The 15,155-nt window shown below is 57.8% G+C and overlaps 1 protein-coding gene across 3 annotated transcripts; it reads right to left on the bottom strand.

The window, feature by feature from the left end:
* Window positions 1-311: 311 nt before the first annotated feature.
* Window positions 312-9,941, bottom strand: AK1 (adenylate kinase 1). Of its 3 annotated transcripts, none has more exons than XM_028107882.2 (7): window positions 9,834-9,941; window positions 6,980-7,018; window positions 5,425-5,460; window positions 5,080-5,243; window positions 4,332-4,373; window positions 1,796-1,987; window positions 312-1,558 (listed from the first exon to the last, which is right to left on the bottom strand). In XM_028107882.2, exons 2-7 carry the CDS (start codon window positions 6,984-6,986, stop codon window positions 1,490-1,492), a joined length of 510 nt encoding a protein of 169 aa, XP_027963683.1. In that variant the 5' UTR covers window positions 6,987-7,018; window positions 9,834-9,941; the 3' UTR covers window positions 312-1,489. The 3 variants fall into 3 exon arrangements, with proteins under 3 accessions (XP_027963683.1, XP_027963681.1, XP_027963682.1); XM_028107880.2 differs by having other exon boundaries at window positions 4,257-4,373; XM_028107881.2 differs by lacking the exon at window positions 9,834-9,941 and adding an exon at window positions 7,172-7,260 and having other exon boundaries at window positions 4,257-4,373.
* Between the last annotated feature and the right edge of the window lie 5,214 nt (window positions 9,942-15,155).

Here is a 15,155-nt window from a genome sequence, read left to right on the forward strand (position 1 = left end):
TCTAGCTCTTTATCATCTTTGGCGTGTCTTCTCCACTCCTCCTCACTTGATCTGGACAATCCTGAGCTAGAAGATGGGGGTTGTGTGTGTATTAGTCCGCTCGGACAGATGTGACATGGAGACCCAGAGGTGGTAGGTCACGGAGCAATTGGGGCTCCCCTGCACACCCCAGCTGGCTTGGGGAACAGAGACCAGGGGCAGAGGCCTTCCCCATGCCCACCCAGCCCGGAAGGCTCATCCCCGCACGATGCCTGCCTTCTCCTACCTCCCCTGTGCTCTCACTTATTTGTCTTCTTCTTTCAAAAGACTCATTTTTATAACTTAAATATGTTTATTTTAAAGGAAAGTTTAAGTAACGTGGACAGAAAACCAGCCACACTTGCCATAAATAAAAGGGGACACAGCATGGGCATAATCAGCCCCACATGGGGCCTTGTTCCGGCCAGGTGTGGCCCACTGAAGGCCCTCCTGGTTCTAAAGGGACTCAGCTGGGGCTGGGACAGGTGTTAAGGACACGTGAGCACCAAGTTGAGCCTTTCTCGGTGATGAGGTCACAGTGAAACAACAGGAAAGGGAAGATGGTTCTCCCCTGGGGGATTCTGGGGCACCCTCCCCAAAGCACCCCAGCCCTGCTCATCTCCAAGGCCACTCTGGTCTCGGCTCCCACGGCCATGGTGATTGCCAGCCTTACAGCCCCGATTGGTGTGTTCTTGTCCTCACCTTGAGGGGTGGGGGTTGCAGGGGGCATGGACCCTAACTCAGATTTGGAAATGGGCTCAGAAAGGGCAGGTGGTGACCTGTCCAGGGACGTACGGTGGGAGGCCCTCTGTGTCTCACCTCCTCAGGGAGGTACTGCTGACCATTCAATCTCGATGCCCTTTTCAGACCCTCAGAGCTTCTTGTGCCCAGGAAGCCAATTCCTTGCCCACCCAGACAGCTGACGTGCGCCATCCTCACTGCCCGGGAAGCACCCCCCCAGCCCATGACCTAGCTTCCTGCTGCACACAGGCCCCAGGGGCGTGAAGCGCAGAGAACATGCTCAGAGAGATGAGGAGTCAGGGCCAAGGCCACCCAGCAAGGATTTGGAGGAACCCAGGTCGGGGCCCAGCTGTGCCTCACTGTCAGTCCCCGAGAACAAGGATCCTGCCTCAGTCACCCTGGAGCCCCAGGCCCGGCATGCCCTGGGTGAGGAAGGGCCCTGGGTCTTCCCGTGGTAGTGGGGGTGGGGGGGAACAGCTGGCTCAGGTGGGCTGAGGGGCTAGGAGAGGCCATACCACGTGGATCAACTCCAGTGAAAGCAAAGAAAAAGGAATAAAACCGAATGTCCTTGGAAATGCCTTTAGTGCTTGGCTGTCCATGAAAACAGGATAAAGTGGCTTCCTCTGTCTGTGCTCCAGCCGGGCAGGGTGGAGGCGCTGAGCGCAGGCCAGGACAGCCTCAGGCAGGACAGGGGTGGGGCGGGGCTCGGTTGGGGAAGGGTTCCGTGCTGCTACTTGAGGGCATCCAGGTGGGTGCAGACTTGGGAGAAGACACTGTCCACCGAGCCTTCGGCATTGACCTGTGGGGAGATGGCCGGGAGGGCAGAGACGATGGGAAGGGCTGGGTGGGCCCCACCAAGGCAGGGGCTCACTTCCCCCAGAGGCCTGGCCTGGCTCTCTGAGCCCAGCCACAGGGGGACAGCAGCCCATCACCGAGCCAGTGGGGAGACCAAGGCCTGGCCCAAGGTCACCGGAATTTTGGCCACCCCAGGCAAAAACCCGTTTCTAGGGCTACCCGCGGCCTGCAGGGGGCGCACCTTGCGTACGATGCCCCGTTTCTCATAAAAGGTGATGACAGGTTCCGTGGCTTTGTAATAGGTCTCCAACCGCTTCTTGATGGTCTCCTCATTGTCATCCACTCGCCCGCTGGTCTCCCCGCGCTTCAGGAGCCGCTGGGTCATGGTCTCCGGGCCTGCGTCCACATACAGCAGCAGTGTGGGCTGTCCGATCTGCGGGCGGAGCGGTACTCATAGGGGCCCCATTCCGGCCCCCTGGGGCCACCTCCTCCCCATGCTCCCGAGTCAGAGGCCCCACCTGAGACCCACTCAGACCTCCGAGCCCTTCCCCAAGGCAGCCTGAGGGACCTTGCAAAAACCACTCCCCTGCTCCCAACCTCTCCCATAGCTCCCCAGTGCCCTCAGAAGAGAGCCTCCCGCCCTCCTCCTCTCGTGTTTCCCACTCCTTCGCTCTTCTTGCTTCGGCCACACTGACTCTCTGTAGTCTGGGCTCTCGCCCACCTCCTCCCATGCCCGGCCTTTGCTCATGCCAGGAACCCTTACCTCGATACAAAGTGCCGGCCTTCAGATTTGAACAAAAATCTCATTCGTCCGGGGCAGTCTTCCTGGATGCCACCCCCACCACCATCCCCAGCTCCCTGGGACACCCTCTTCAGTCCCCTCTCCTTCTTCACCCAGAATGCCTCAGGAGGCCTCTGGTTATTTACTCAGTGTCCCTCTCCCCTGCCAGGCCAGGAGCCCCTGAGGGCAGCAAGGCATCTCATTGGAATAAGCGTTTCATCCACCGCAAAGGGCAGGAAGGAACAAGGCTGACCTGTCTTCCTTCGGCGAGGCCCTGATGCCCCCTGGTGTCCAGATCTGAGAAGACCAGGTGCCCGCACCCTTGGAGGCCATGGCAGGGCTGGGCCCTGTGCGGAGCCCACAGCCCACAGAGCGCCCACAACAGCCCCAGGAGGGAAGGAGGCTTTTAGTAATCTCATTTTCCAGATGTGGCCCTGAGGGTCGGAGGTGACATCACACAGCTGGTACATGTGTGTCATGACAAGGACACGCTTTGAGGCTGCCTAGCACCTGACCACAGTGTCCATGGCCTCCTAGTCTGGCGGAAACCCAGCCCACTTCCGTTTTAACGATAGGGAAACTGAGGCCCACAGCAGGGTAGACACTTTCCTGAGGTCCTGCAGGCACTTAAAGGTTGGAACATAAAATCTTCTACCTCTGGATGAGGCTCAAACTACGGAAGCCCAAGAAGGCCCCAGCCTCACAGGCTTGGGAAGTGGGGATTGGGGGTTTGGTCCCACCCCAGCCTATTGGGATGCCTGGTCCTCCCCACGACGCTGGGAAGGAGTCCCTCTGCCAAGAAGCCCTCCTTGAGCCAGCCCCACCCCTCGCCTCCCCCCACTTGCAGCTCTGTTTCCCTAGTATGACCTGTGACCGCAGAGGTATGGGGGTGTGTGTGTGTATGTGTGTGCCCATGCATGTGCATGCGTGTACATCCATGTGTATAAGTGTGCTGTGTCCACATGCATGCATCGCATGAGTACATGTATGTGCATTGCCAGGTGTGTGCACACGTGTGTGCTCTGTATGTGCGCGCGTATACATGAGCTTGTGTGCCTGTGTTTGGGAGCAGTGCCCCCACCCTGTTTTCCTGCTGGGCATCTGTTTCAGGCAGCTCGGAGCCATCATCCTTGAGGCCTACTTTTTTTTTTTTAAAGATTTTATTTATTTGACAGAGAGAGCACAAGCAGAGGGAGAGAGAGGGAGAAGCAGGCTCCCTGCTGAGCAAGGAGCCCAATGTGGGACTCGATCCCAGGACCCTGGAATCATGACCTGGGCCGAAGGCAGCCACTTAACTGAGCCACCCAGGCGTTCCTGAGGCCTACTTTTTCCGGTCAGACTCCCCGTGGCCCATGGAAGGAGACTGGACTCCTTGGCCTCAGCGGTCTCCAGCCAGGCCTGAACCCCCTATCCCACAGCAGTCCTGGTTGCCCTGCCCCTAGATTCTGTTCTCCCCACACCAGCCTGACCCTTCCAGCCCTGTCCATCCTGCTCCCTGCCCCTCTGACTATGGGTTTATAAGGTGCCAAGTCCCACTTTGGAAGGGTACATTCTCTCTAATTGCATTCTGCTCCTTAAGGCAGCTGTTGCCAACCGTGTCCCCCCATTTTGCAAATGGGGACACTGATGAGGTTCAAGGAGGCAGAACGATTGGCCAAAGGCCTGTTGAGCTAGAACCTGAGCCCAGGTTTGTGAGCTCCCCAGCCTGTGCTTCCTCTCCCTCTAGAGTTTTCTTCTAGACTTCTAGAAAGACTTCTAGAAACTCTTCCCCAGTTTCCCTCCTTACCCTTCTCCCCACTCTGACCCCACAATTAGTCTCTCTCTCTCTCTCTGCCCAAAACTCTGTCTGGCCATCATGGCAGCCTCTACCTGGCCACCCCACATCACAGCCGCAAAACGTACCCAGCAGGTTGCACCTTACCCTCCGCTCAAACTCCTCTCCCTGCTGTACCTCCCGAGGGTAGCCATCAATCAGGAAGCCTTTGGAAGTATCTACCTTGGCCACCATGGCATCTCGGAGCATGTCCAACACTGTCTCCTGGGGGCACAGGAAAATATGGAGAGGTCATGAGCTCCTTTCCCCACCTCTTCCTCCAGGCCTCTGCCCTAATAAAGATGTTCCAAACAAGCCTCCCTCTCCAGGAAGCCTCCTTTGAATGTGAAGGCTTGACTGGTTGATCAAACCCTTCATGCATCCATCCATTCATTCAATAATACTGACTCAACGCCATCCTCCCCACCAGCTCCTGTCCAGGGCCCCAGGGACACCACTGAACGAAGCAGACCTTCCTCAAAAAGCTCACAGTGTGGTGAGGTTGATTTAGCAATTTCCAAGCATGACGCAGGTTGAATGGGCAAAGAAGGAGGCCTTCTGGAGTTATAAAATGAGCGGGTCTAAGCTCAAATCTGTAAAGCCAGGGAGGTCTGAAAGCTGAGGAGGAAAGAACATTCCAGGCAGGAAGGAATCTGATGAGATCGACAGGACGGAAAGGCCAGGGCAGCCAGAAGGTGGAGAGCCGGGGGGGTGAGTGGGCGGTGTGGGGCTGAAGGGGTCGGCAGGGGCAGGGGTCCTAGAAGCTCCAGGAACTTCTAGAAGGAATTTCCTGCCAAGGGCAATGGGGACTGGAGCCATAAGTGTTTGGAGCCAGGGAAGATCAAGGCAGCATCGCCAGGGCATCCTGGGCTTTGCTGGCGGGAGCCCACTCGGGGCCACCATCACCCCCCACCCCACCGGGCCCACTCACCAGTGGCACCAGCTGCCCCTTCTCCATGATTTCCGACAGCATCTTGCCCCTGGCCGAGCCCGAGCTGACCTCGGCCCGCAGGAGGTCCCCGGTGGAGAGGTGGGTGTAGCCGTACTTCTGGACAATCTTCTCACACTGGGTGCCCTTCCCTGAGCCGGGCCCTCCTGCAAGCGCCCACCCATTCAGAAGCCCCGCGAAACGGGGGCCACCGCGGGGCGAGGATCTGCCCGCACCACCCAGCGGAGGAGGGGCAGAGCCCAGGGTGCAGCCCCAGGCCCAGGCTCCCACCAGCTCCTGCAAAGCACCTCCCTGCTTGCTGCCTGACCCCGCCTGCCTTGGACTCACCCACCACAAAGATGATCTTGGCTTTCTTCAGCTTCTCTGTGGGACGGAAAAGGGGAGCAGAGTTCAGTGACTCACTTGACAAAGAGCCCGAAGCACCTCTGCAGTCCAGGCCTGTGCCGGGCCTCAGGCCTCAGGCTCCTGCCCCGACAGACCAGCGATGGGCTGAGCAAAGCTCAGCGGTCAGGGAGGAGAGGGTGTTCCAGGCAAAGGCCTGGAGGCTACAGACTTGGCACAGGCTGAGGACAACTCCGAGGGGCTCAGATGCCGACCCTCACAGCCCCTCCCCAGGGGGTGGCTGGGCAGCAGTGGGTCACCTCTGGCCTTAGAGTCTTCCGCGGTGCGGCGGCTTCCTGAGCAGCAGACCCCCATGGTCCCGTTCTCCCGCGTCCCTTCCCCTTCCCCTCCCAGGCCCTGGGCCTGCCCATTGCCCGCCTTCCCTGGGCAGTACAATTACGGAGGTGGCAACCACAACATATGTTGCCCTGGAGACAGTTGCCAGGGAAAAGGGCTGCGGTGGGCATGGAGAGCCCTCGCCCAGAGAGGGAGGCGAACTCCTGCTCCAGCCTCTGCCTCACCAGCCCTCAGAACTCAGCAAGGCCACAGCTTGGCCGCACAAGGGAAACTGAGGCCTAGGGAGGCAGGGGCCTGCTCCGAGGATGCCAGACCCAGAACGGGAAGCCGGGCCCTCTTCCCAGGCTGCCCGGCCTCCCCCTCACTGGGTCACCTTAGGAAAGGAGTCCCCACCCCTCTCTGGCTCTCTGTTCCCTCGCCACTGAGGAAGGCTTGGCAGCTCCCAGGGGCCCCCTGGCCCTGTGGCTGGAGGCCTAGAGGAACTGTCAGGAGAAGCGCTTCTCCCGTGGGCTCCCATCACTGCCTGCCAAGTGCTGGGTACCACCTGGAGGCGGTGGAGGCCACAGCCCTCGGGCAGCTGATGTTTGGGGCCCAAGGGGTGGAAGGGTGACAGCCGGCTCAGGCAGCAGCAGCAGGCTCCTTTAAGAGCCGCCCAGGCCGAGGCACAAGGCCAAGGATGGGGCGGTGATACTGGCAGGAGGCGGGCCAGCCAGGCGCTCTGCTGGCCACATGCCTCCCTCCAGGTCCCGGGCCCGCAGCAGCCAGGAGCGCCCAAGAGATCCTTAAGACCCACCCCCTCTGGACAATGGAGAAACTGAGTCCCACAGAGGGGTTGGACCTTGCTGCGTCCTTGTTAGGCTTGGCATTTGCACACTTGGGGCCTCTCCCCAGGGCTAGCCTCCCCTTGCCAGCACCCACCCTTTCTAGAAAGAGGCAGGGACTCAGCTCTATAAATACCAGCGTAGGAGGTGAGCTATGGGGCCCTCAGGAGCCTCAAGGAGGCCTCTTTGCTTCTAAAATTAATCTTGGAGCTGGCAGATCCCGTGAGATGCCTGAGGAGGATGCTGGAGGCTCCGAGACAGGCCCCTCTGGCAGCCAGAGAACCTCCTCCAACCCTTCCCAGAATGTCTCCTGAAAGCACACCCCCTTAACAGACGGGCACACTGAGGCCCAGGCTGCGAGCAGCAAAGAAGAGCCTCGGTACCTTCCATCCTGCTGAGGTCCGGGGAGCCGAGTCAGCGCACTGCAAGAAAGGGCACAGGTGGGGCAGGTGAGGGGGCCTTCCCGACACCCCGTCCCCCTCCTCCCCAGCCCCTCGGTGTGTGCCAGGCCCTGACGCTCCCCAGGGTACAGGGCATGGAGGGCCCCGAAGGTTGGGTGACCTTGGGAAGGTCACCTTTCCTCGGTGTGCTTCCACTGTTACAAAAGGGCAGCAACCCCCTCCCGTCCACCTCTTCCCGCCGGAGGAGCCAGGTGGCGAGGACAGTCCTGAGGGACAGAAACAGTGGCGTCAGCAACTGCTGAGCTGTTCCCCTTGCCAGTCCCAGAAAACAGGCGTCTGCCCAACACCTTGGAGACGCTCCCCAGGGCCAGGAGGAAAGCTCTGTGGAGGCTGGAGGTGGGAAGAGGGATTGGATCTGCGTGTGTCTTCATCCCGGATGGGGTTGGGATGAAGATGCTCAAAGGGACACAGAGGTCTGAGGGGGAGGAAGCTGCAGGAGCTGCTCAAGGGACACAGCCCTGTAGAGGTTTCATGGGGGACGGGGGACCCCCAGGCTCTCACCCCCCCATATGACCCTTGCCCCCTCGCCCCCTTGAGGATCTTGCTCTACCACCTGCCTTCTCCTCAGCAAGTGAGTTAACCCCACCCCCTCCAGGACCCCACTCTGCTTCAACCGCTCCTTCCACCTAGAATTGCCACCTCCACACCCACCCGCTCTCCCCAAGGCCACCAGCGACCAACACAGTCACTCTTGCCTTGACCTTTGACGCCAGACCCTCGGTCGGCTTTCCCCCTGCCTGGCGTTCCCCCAACCGCAGGCCCTCACTCCACCCTCACAATGCTGACTTCAGGTTCCCAGGACCCCTGTCTCTGCCCAGCCAGCCCTGGCCTCCCTCCCCAGCCCCATAGGTCTACAGTCCCTGGACAGGCCTGAAGTCCCCACACACCCTCCCGTGTCCCCAGGTCCACACCCTGTTGCCCAACCAAAGGCCCCAGTGTGCGCGAACACCCTTCTCCCACACCCCACTTCCACCCTGCACACGCACATCCCAACTCTCTCTCCAGCCTGTGTGCTCACCACCACTTCCTTATTGCAAGTGGGGCGCCTGGCCACTGCCCCAGCCTCCCATGGGTCTCCCTACCTCCATACCCCACCAGGCAATCTGCAGGATTCTCTCTGGTAAGCATCAGACCACATCGCTCACCTGCTTAAAACCCTTCCAACAAGTGGCCGCCTAGCTCCCAAGGTAAAGCCTGGGTCCCTAACATGGATGACAGGGTCCAACAACCTCTACCCACCCTCTGCGGCCTTAACAGCCACCGCTTGAACTGCTTGGAGCTTCCTCGCCCACTACGACCGTGTCCCACCTCCAGGCCCTGGCTACTGTTGCACCTGATGCCTGGATGCCTTTCCCCAGGTGCTTCTGGCTAGGACTCAGTTCAGGTGTCACCTCCTTCAGGAAGTCTTCCTGGACTCTGTCCTCCACTCCCACACTAGCAGTTGCCTCCTTCGAAAGCCCCCAGCGTCACACATGCCACATGTTACTGGACCCCTCTGTTGTACCACTGGCCTGTGTGCCCCACGGGACTGGGCCTGGCCCCGGGCTAAGCATAGGGCTGGGGACCTCACGCTGTGCTCACAGCTGTCTTGGAAGGGATTTGAGGCTTGAAGAGGAGGGGAGACTTGCCCCAGAGCCTGGCTAGGGTCAAACTCGGGCTGCATTTTCTGCTGCTTTAGGCCTGGCACTCTAGTAGGTCTTTAGGCAGCTTTGCTGACTGTCCCGCCACTTGTGGGGCATGAATTATAGGCCCTTTCCTGCTGAGTGTGCTCAAGGAAGGGTAGAGCTGCCAAGGCCCCACAGCAGCAGCCAAGGGAGGAGGACGGTCCCCAGGCCAGAGAGAGCCTGAGGTGACACCCTGCGGAGTGGCCTCCCACCCACCTTGCCCTGCCTCCTCCCAGTAACCTAAGCCCCTCTGTCCGGCTGGCACCTGCTACTTCCTTGGTCCAAAATAACTTGGGTGGTGAGGCCTCACAGAGGCCAGGGGTCCAGGACAGAGTTGGGTTACCGGCTCAGCACCCAGGCCTTACAAGGCCCCCGGATCCAGGCTGCAGCAACTCCTCTCGTGACTGGGTGGTCTGCCCAGGGGCCTGGGGAGCTGAGGCCCAGAGGGACAGCCACTGAAGGGCTCATCCCTCAGCTGTGTGACCTTGGGCAGCTGGTGTCCCCTCTCTGGGCCTGCACCCTCCAGGCCCTGTCCTGCTGCTGCTGGAGACTCCTGAGTGGATATCTGAGCAGTGCTCAGGAAAGGTCCCATGTGTTGGCCCCAGGGGCTCCCTTAGAGCCCCCTCCCTTTCAGGAGGCTGGGGCAGGGGGCCAAACATCCAGGGGGCTTCCTGTCCCCCCAGCACTCAAAATGGCATGGCAGGATAGCTCCTCCAATCTCATAGGAGCCCCGCCAGGTCCTCCAGGGCAGGGCGTGCGGCCACAGCCCCCTTCCCTGGGCCCCAGCTGGGACGTGCCAAGGGCAGGGACCTGGAGCCCCAGCGCCAGGAGTGCCAGCCTGGACAAAGGGGCGACTGTGTAGGAAGCTAGGAGGGACTGCAGCACACATCTCCCGACGCGGGCACACGCAGGGTGGCACAAATAGCCAGAGCAGAGCCTGGGAAGACCAGACGGGCGAATCCCCACGGATCCCAGCACCCATACAGACACAGTCGCACAAACCCCAAGGATGCCCGGACACACACAGACCCGCGGCCCCAGGCGCGCGCGGCTCCCCCACCCCCCGCAGAGGCGCCCCCCGCGCCCGGACACGCACGCGGGCACACACTGACCTGGGGGAGGGGTGCGGCGGGCGCCGGGGCCAGTGGTGCCCTGCCCGTCCTCGCCCGCCGCCCGCAAAGGCGACTATTTATAAGGCTGTCAGCAGCGCGCAGCATGCCGGGAGCCAGCGCTCGGCGGCGAGGGCAGGGAGGGAGGGAAGGAAGGAGGGAGGGAGAGCGGCCTGGGAGGGAGGGGGGCCTGGACCCGGGTGAGCCCCGATGGGAAGCCAGAGCAAGGCCGCCGCCCCCCACCGTGCATCCCCAGGTGGCTGAGCCTGCAGGGTTTTCCCCCCGTCCTGCCTGACCTCCCGTGTGCCCACAGCGCTGCAGGGGAACGGGACCGGGTTTCCCGTACGACAGCTGGGGAAACTGAGACCCAGAGAGAAGAGACTCTTTGCACAAAATCCCTCGGCAAATTGTTGGCAGAGAGAGGACCCAGTGCGGGAGGCAGCCCATGCGTGGATTCTGGGGGCTTTGCCAGGCCAGTCCCCCCACCCCTCCTTAGATCCTGCCCAGAGGCCCCTGGGCCGACACCCACCCAGAACTCCTCCTCACCGGTTAGAAGGGGCCCAAGAAGGCCTCTGGGACTGAAACTCTCTCAGGACCCCAAAGACCATCCAGGTACCCGTTTCTCAGCTAGGGGTTGTGTAGAAGATTATAAAAAATCAGCTCTGCCTTCATCACACTGCCAGGCAGCCCCCAAGAGGTGAGCACGAGGAGGTGGGACATTCAGAATGCTGAATGGGATGTGGGTACCCGGATGGGGGGCCGGCAATCCTGAAAAAAAGAACAGCTCCCGTGAATGAGCACTCACTGTGCCGGGCACTGGGCAGAGTGCTGGGCTCATACTGGGTCTGCGAATCCTTAAACCTGGAGGAAAGCGAGGGTCACATCTGTAAAATAGACGCCCCACCCTGAACGTGTGTAGAACCTCTGAACCTGAAATCTCGTTTCGGGCCGGAAACTTCATCCGATTTTTGACACAGGGACTTCTGAACTATTGAACTGGACAAGGGCTTATGACAGAACACAGAGCTGCTGCACCCCCATTCTTTTTTTTTTTCCCTAAAGATTTTATTTATTTGATAAGAGAGAGCATAAGCAGGGGGAGCGGGAGCGGGAGAGGGAGAAGCAGACCCCCACCAAGCAAGGAGCCCGCCGCCATGGAGTTCGATCCCAGGACCTTGGGATCATGACCTGAGCCGAAGGCAGACGCTTAACTGACAGAGCCACCCAGGCACCCCTCCACGCCCATTCTTGATAAAAATCGGATATTTTCCTAGTAACTGTCCTCACGTAAAAGAAACCTGATGTACTGTAAAATGTCATTCTCTCTTCCAACCATAATATTTGGAAAACAATTTGTGTGGTCTTCCTAATACTTCTGCAATTTGCTAATGAAGACCCCTGGCTTTTACTCCTCAACGGGACACAATTTGGGTTGCTCCCTAAATTTATACTCCCCAAATTACAGTTCTCAGACCCCCATTTTGTGTGGGCACAAAATGTGTACAGGATGGTTCTCCAGTGCCAGTGGGGCCTGACTGATGGGAGCAATCAATGGTGGTGCAGCCAGGCTGGGGTGGGGTGGGACTCTGCAGTTCGCGTCCACAAGAGAAAGGAAGACAGAGGTCTGTGTGGCTGGCTGCCCAAGCAAAAGAAATAGGCAAAGAGCCCAGTGAAAATAATTCTAAACATGCAGGGGCGTGTGTGTGTGTGTGTGTGTGTGTGTGTGTGTGTGTGTGTGTAAAATCTATTCCTACGGGTTTTTGGTTTTTGGTTTTTTTTTTTTTAACGTCTCTGAAATCATGTTGTCTTATAATCAAATCCATGGTATCTTTAAGTTGATGAAAGGAAGCAGAACAGAGGGGGCGGGATGGGGGGTGTGACCATGACCCCCTGGAGGAGGTGGAACTTTCACTTCTTACTTAGAGGCTGGCTGGCTGGCTGGTTTGCTTTCTTTCTAAAAATAAAACAAGCACCTATTACTTTATACATAAAACAATTTTAACACGGATGTACCTTGAGGACATGATGCTAACTGAAATAAACCAGTCACAAAAAGACAAATATTGTATACTACTGATATGAGGTATCTAGAGTGCTCAAATTCATAGAAACAGAAAGCAGAATGGCAACCAGGGGCTGGGTGGGGAAGGGGAAATTCAGAGTTACTGTTTCATAGATTTTGACTTTCAGACACGTGAGATGAGAAAGTTCTGGAGATGTTTTACAACAAGGTAAGTGTACTTAACACTCCCAAACTGTACACTTAAAAACGGGTATGTAGTAAATTTTATGCGGTTTTTACCACAATAAAAGGAAGTTTTAAAATCTTAAAAACTGGGGGGAAAAAACAATTTTAAGTACCTATTTTATTCTGCATTCTTGTCTCAGCCATATTGAAGTTTCTGTGAAAAACACAATTTTGCTTTTTTATAATTCTATTTGAGCAAGTTACACGTTCAATGAGCTCTCCAACCAACCAAATTTCTGTGTCTGAGTACTTTTTTTATTTTGTTTGTGTATGACCTGTGGATTTTCTGCCAATGCTGGGATATTGAACTGTCAGGATTCTTTTCCCCAGCAGCAACTTAAAAAAAAAAAAAAAGGAAAAAGGCAGGGAGGAAAAAGGGAAGGAGAGCAGGGGGAGGGGGAAAGGGAAAAAAACTGCATGGAGGAAAAATCTGGAAGATTTTTTCTTAGACTGTTAACAGGGAATAGGACCAGGCAACACCTTCTATCCTGTATCATTTGTATGGTTTACGTTATTTTATAACGTGAAGGGAAAAAAAAAACAAACCTGGGGCACCTGGGTGGCTCAGTCAGTTAGGCGTCTGCCTTTGGCTTGGGGGTCCTGGGATGGAGCCCTGTGTTGGGCTCCCAGCTCAGGGGGGAGTCTGCTTCTCCCTCTCCCTCTCCCTCTGCCCCTCCCCTGCTTGTGCTCTGTCTCTCTCAAATAAATAAATCTTAAAAAAAAAAACCCTAAAAACATATAAAATGAAACCAATTTTTTAAATATTTAAAAAATATTTTGGTTAAAGAAAGAACCCCAAGGCTTGAGACGAGCCAGCTGGGGGAGGCTGACTCTAAGGCTCACAGCTAGAACCACGCAGAGCCTAGCTGCCCCAGGCGAGCACGGAGCTGAGCATTGTAGGCAACAGGTGGAGTGGCTACTTTCAGGAAGGACACGTCAGGTCTGCAGCTGGTGGGAGATGCCCCCAGCCCCGGGGCGGGGGGGGGGGTCAGGGGTAGAGGCCTCAGAGAGGTAACTGGGAAAGAGATGCACAGGGATATGGGGGGCTCTGAACCCCAAAGGAAGAGGTAGGTTTGGTCCTGGCTACACTGGGGAGCCAGTGAAGGTTTCAGAGCAGAGAGGACCATAGTGAGGTCGCTTTAGGAAGTTAGTTTTGGCAGTGAGTGGACCAGTTTCTGCTGGGTCCCATCTGAGGCAGTGAGTTTGTAGGGTTGAGGGCCCCGTGCCTCCTGCCCTCAGCATCCTCCCAAGTTCCACCTTCTGATGTTAAATTGAACTGTCCCAGGGTCCACCCCCAGCAACCAGCTCCTCTCTTCTTTTTTTTTAAGATTTTATTTTATCTAACAGAGAGAGAGAGCACAAGCAGGGGGCAGGCAGAGAGAGAGTGAGAAGCAGGCTCCCTGCTGAGCAGGGAGCCCAATGCAGGGCTTGATCCCAGGACCCCGGGATCATGACCTGAGCCGAAGGCAGACACTTAACTGACTGGGCCACCCAGGCACCCCACCAACCCCCCCCCCTTAATGCCCTCCTACGGTGCCTCCCTTCATGCCCACAAATGAGCAGACAAAAGGGCCACAGTGTTCTGGGAGAGAATCTACCTAGAAACCTCTGCCTGCACCCAGATTCCCAGAAGCCTTTGCGTGGGACTGGAAGTGTGCCATATTGCCATCTCGCCATTCCCATGCAGGGCCTTAGGACCCCCATGTAAGGACTTTGCAAGGAGTTCCTGTCCCTCCGACAGGCCAACCACCACCACCATCACTGTACCTGGTGAGCCCCAGGTCTGGGCCCTGCAACGTCCCAGCCTCCTGTCCATCCTGCTGCCGTCCAAGGGCTGTGACTTTGCCCATCTCGTGCTGATACTCAGGGCCTTTTCCCATCTGGCCCCAAGCAGCCTCATTTCCCACTGCTCTCTCCTGTGGTCTCACTGCTGACTTGAGCAAGGCTGTGGGACCCCCCCCAGGTTTTTTTTTTTTTTTTTAAGATTTTATTTATTTATTTGACAGAGAGAGACACAGCAAGAGAGGGAACACAAGCAGGGGGATTGGGAGAGGGAGAAGCAGGCTTCCCGCGGAGCAGGGAGCCCGATGCGGGACTCGATCCCAGGACCCTGGGATCATGACCTGAGCCGAAGGCAGATGCTTAATGACTGAGCCACCCAGGCGCCCCCCCCCCTTTTTTTTAAAGATTTTATTTATCCCCCACCAGGTTTTGTTCAGGCCATTCTCCCTCCCTCACCAATTGCACCTAACGCAGCGCATGACACGTGGCGACATATTGCATGAACCTACACTTGGGCAAGAGACAAACGCAGGGTGCCCCTTTGCCTCCCAGCTCTGTGGCCCACCCTCGCAGCTGGCCCTGTGCCCGGGGGAGAGCTCTTCCCCCGAGTCCCCACAGCCCACCCTGGTCTCACACAGCACCTTTTGTCAGGCCTCCGCTCCCAAGGGCATCTTATCTGCCTAAACAGGTTGTAATCTGCCGGGGTCACGGACCCCCTTACTCCTGCCAACTGGGAGTAAACAAACCCTTTTGCCTAGAGGGTGGCGGCAGCCCTGTGGAGTCCAGGACTCACCAGGCTCCTCCCAGGGCTGCAACCCTGCGGCCTCCTTCCCCCTGGGCCCTGCAGGAAATTTCCACTCCCTGCCCTCAGTGCCCCCAGGCCCTAGAACCAAACTCTGAGCCCCCGCCCCCAGCAGTCTCCCCCTCATTGTGCTGCTCTGGCTTCCTCCCTCCAGTCCCCTGAAGCTGCTTTCGTGACAGCGCTATCATGCCCCCCCTCCCCCTTCTCCCTGCCAGAAGCACCGCCCCCAAACTTCTGCAGGCCTCCTCCTCCTCCTTCAGGCCTCAGAAGAATGTCATCTCTACAAAGTGCCCTGTGTCACTGCCCCGCAGTCCTTAGCACCCTCCAGGGCCTGTCTGGGACAGAACTGCCACAGGGCCCCTCTCCTTCCTAGAACTCCCTAGAACCTGGAGAACAGTGCCTGGACCTGTCTCACCCATGAGGGAACCAGGGCTCTGAGAGGTGAAGTGACTTGCCTGAGACACAGGAACGAGGGAGGAGGGACTGGAAAAGC

This window comes from Eumetopias jubatus, unplaced genomic scaffold (assembly GCF_037043125.1).
Source record: "Eumetopias jubatus isolate StellerSeaLion01/CBP00866 unplaced genomic scaffold, mEumJub1_p1.0 scaffold_15, whole genome shotgun sequence".
NCBI classification, from domain to species: Eukaryota; Metazoa; Chordata; class Mammalia; order Carnivora; family Otariidae; genus Eumetopias; species Eumetopias jubatus.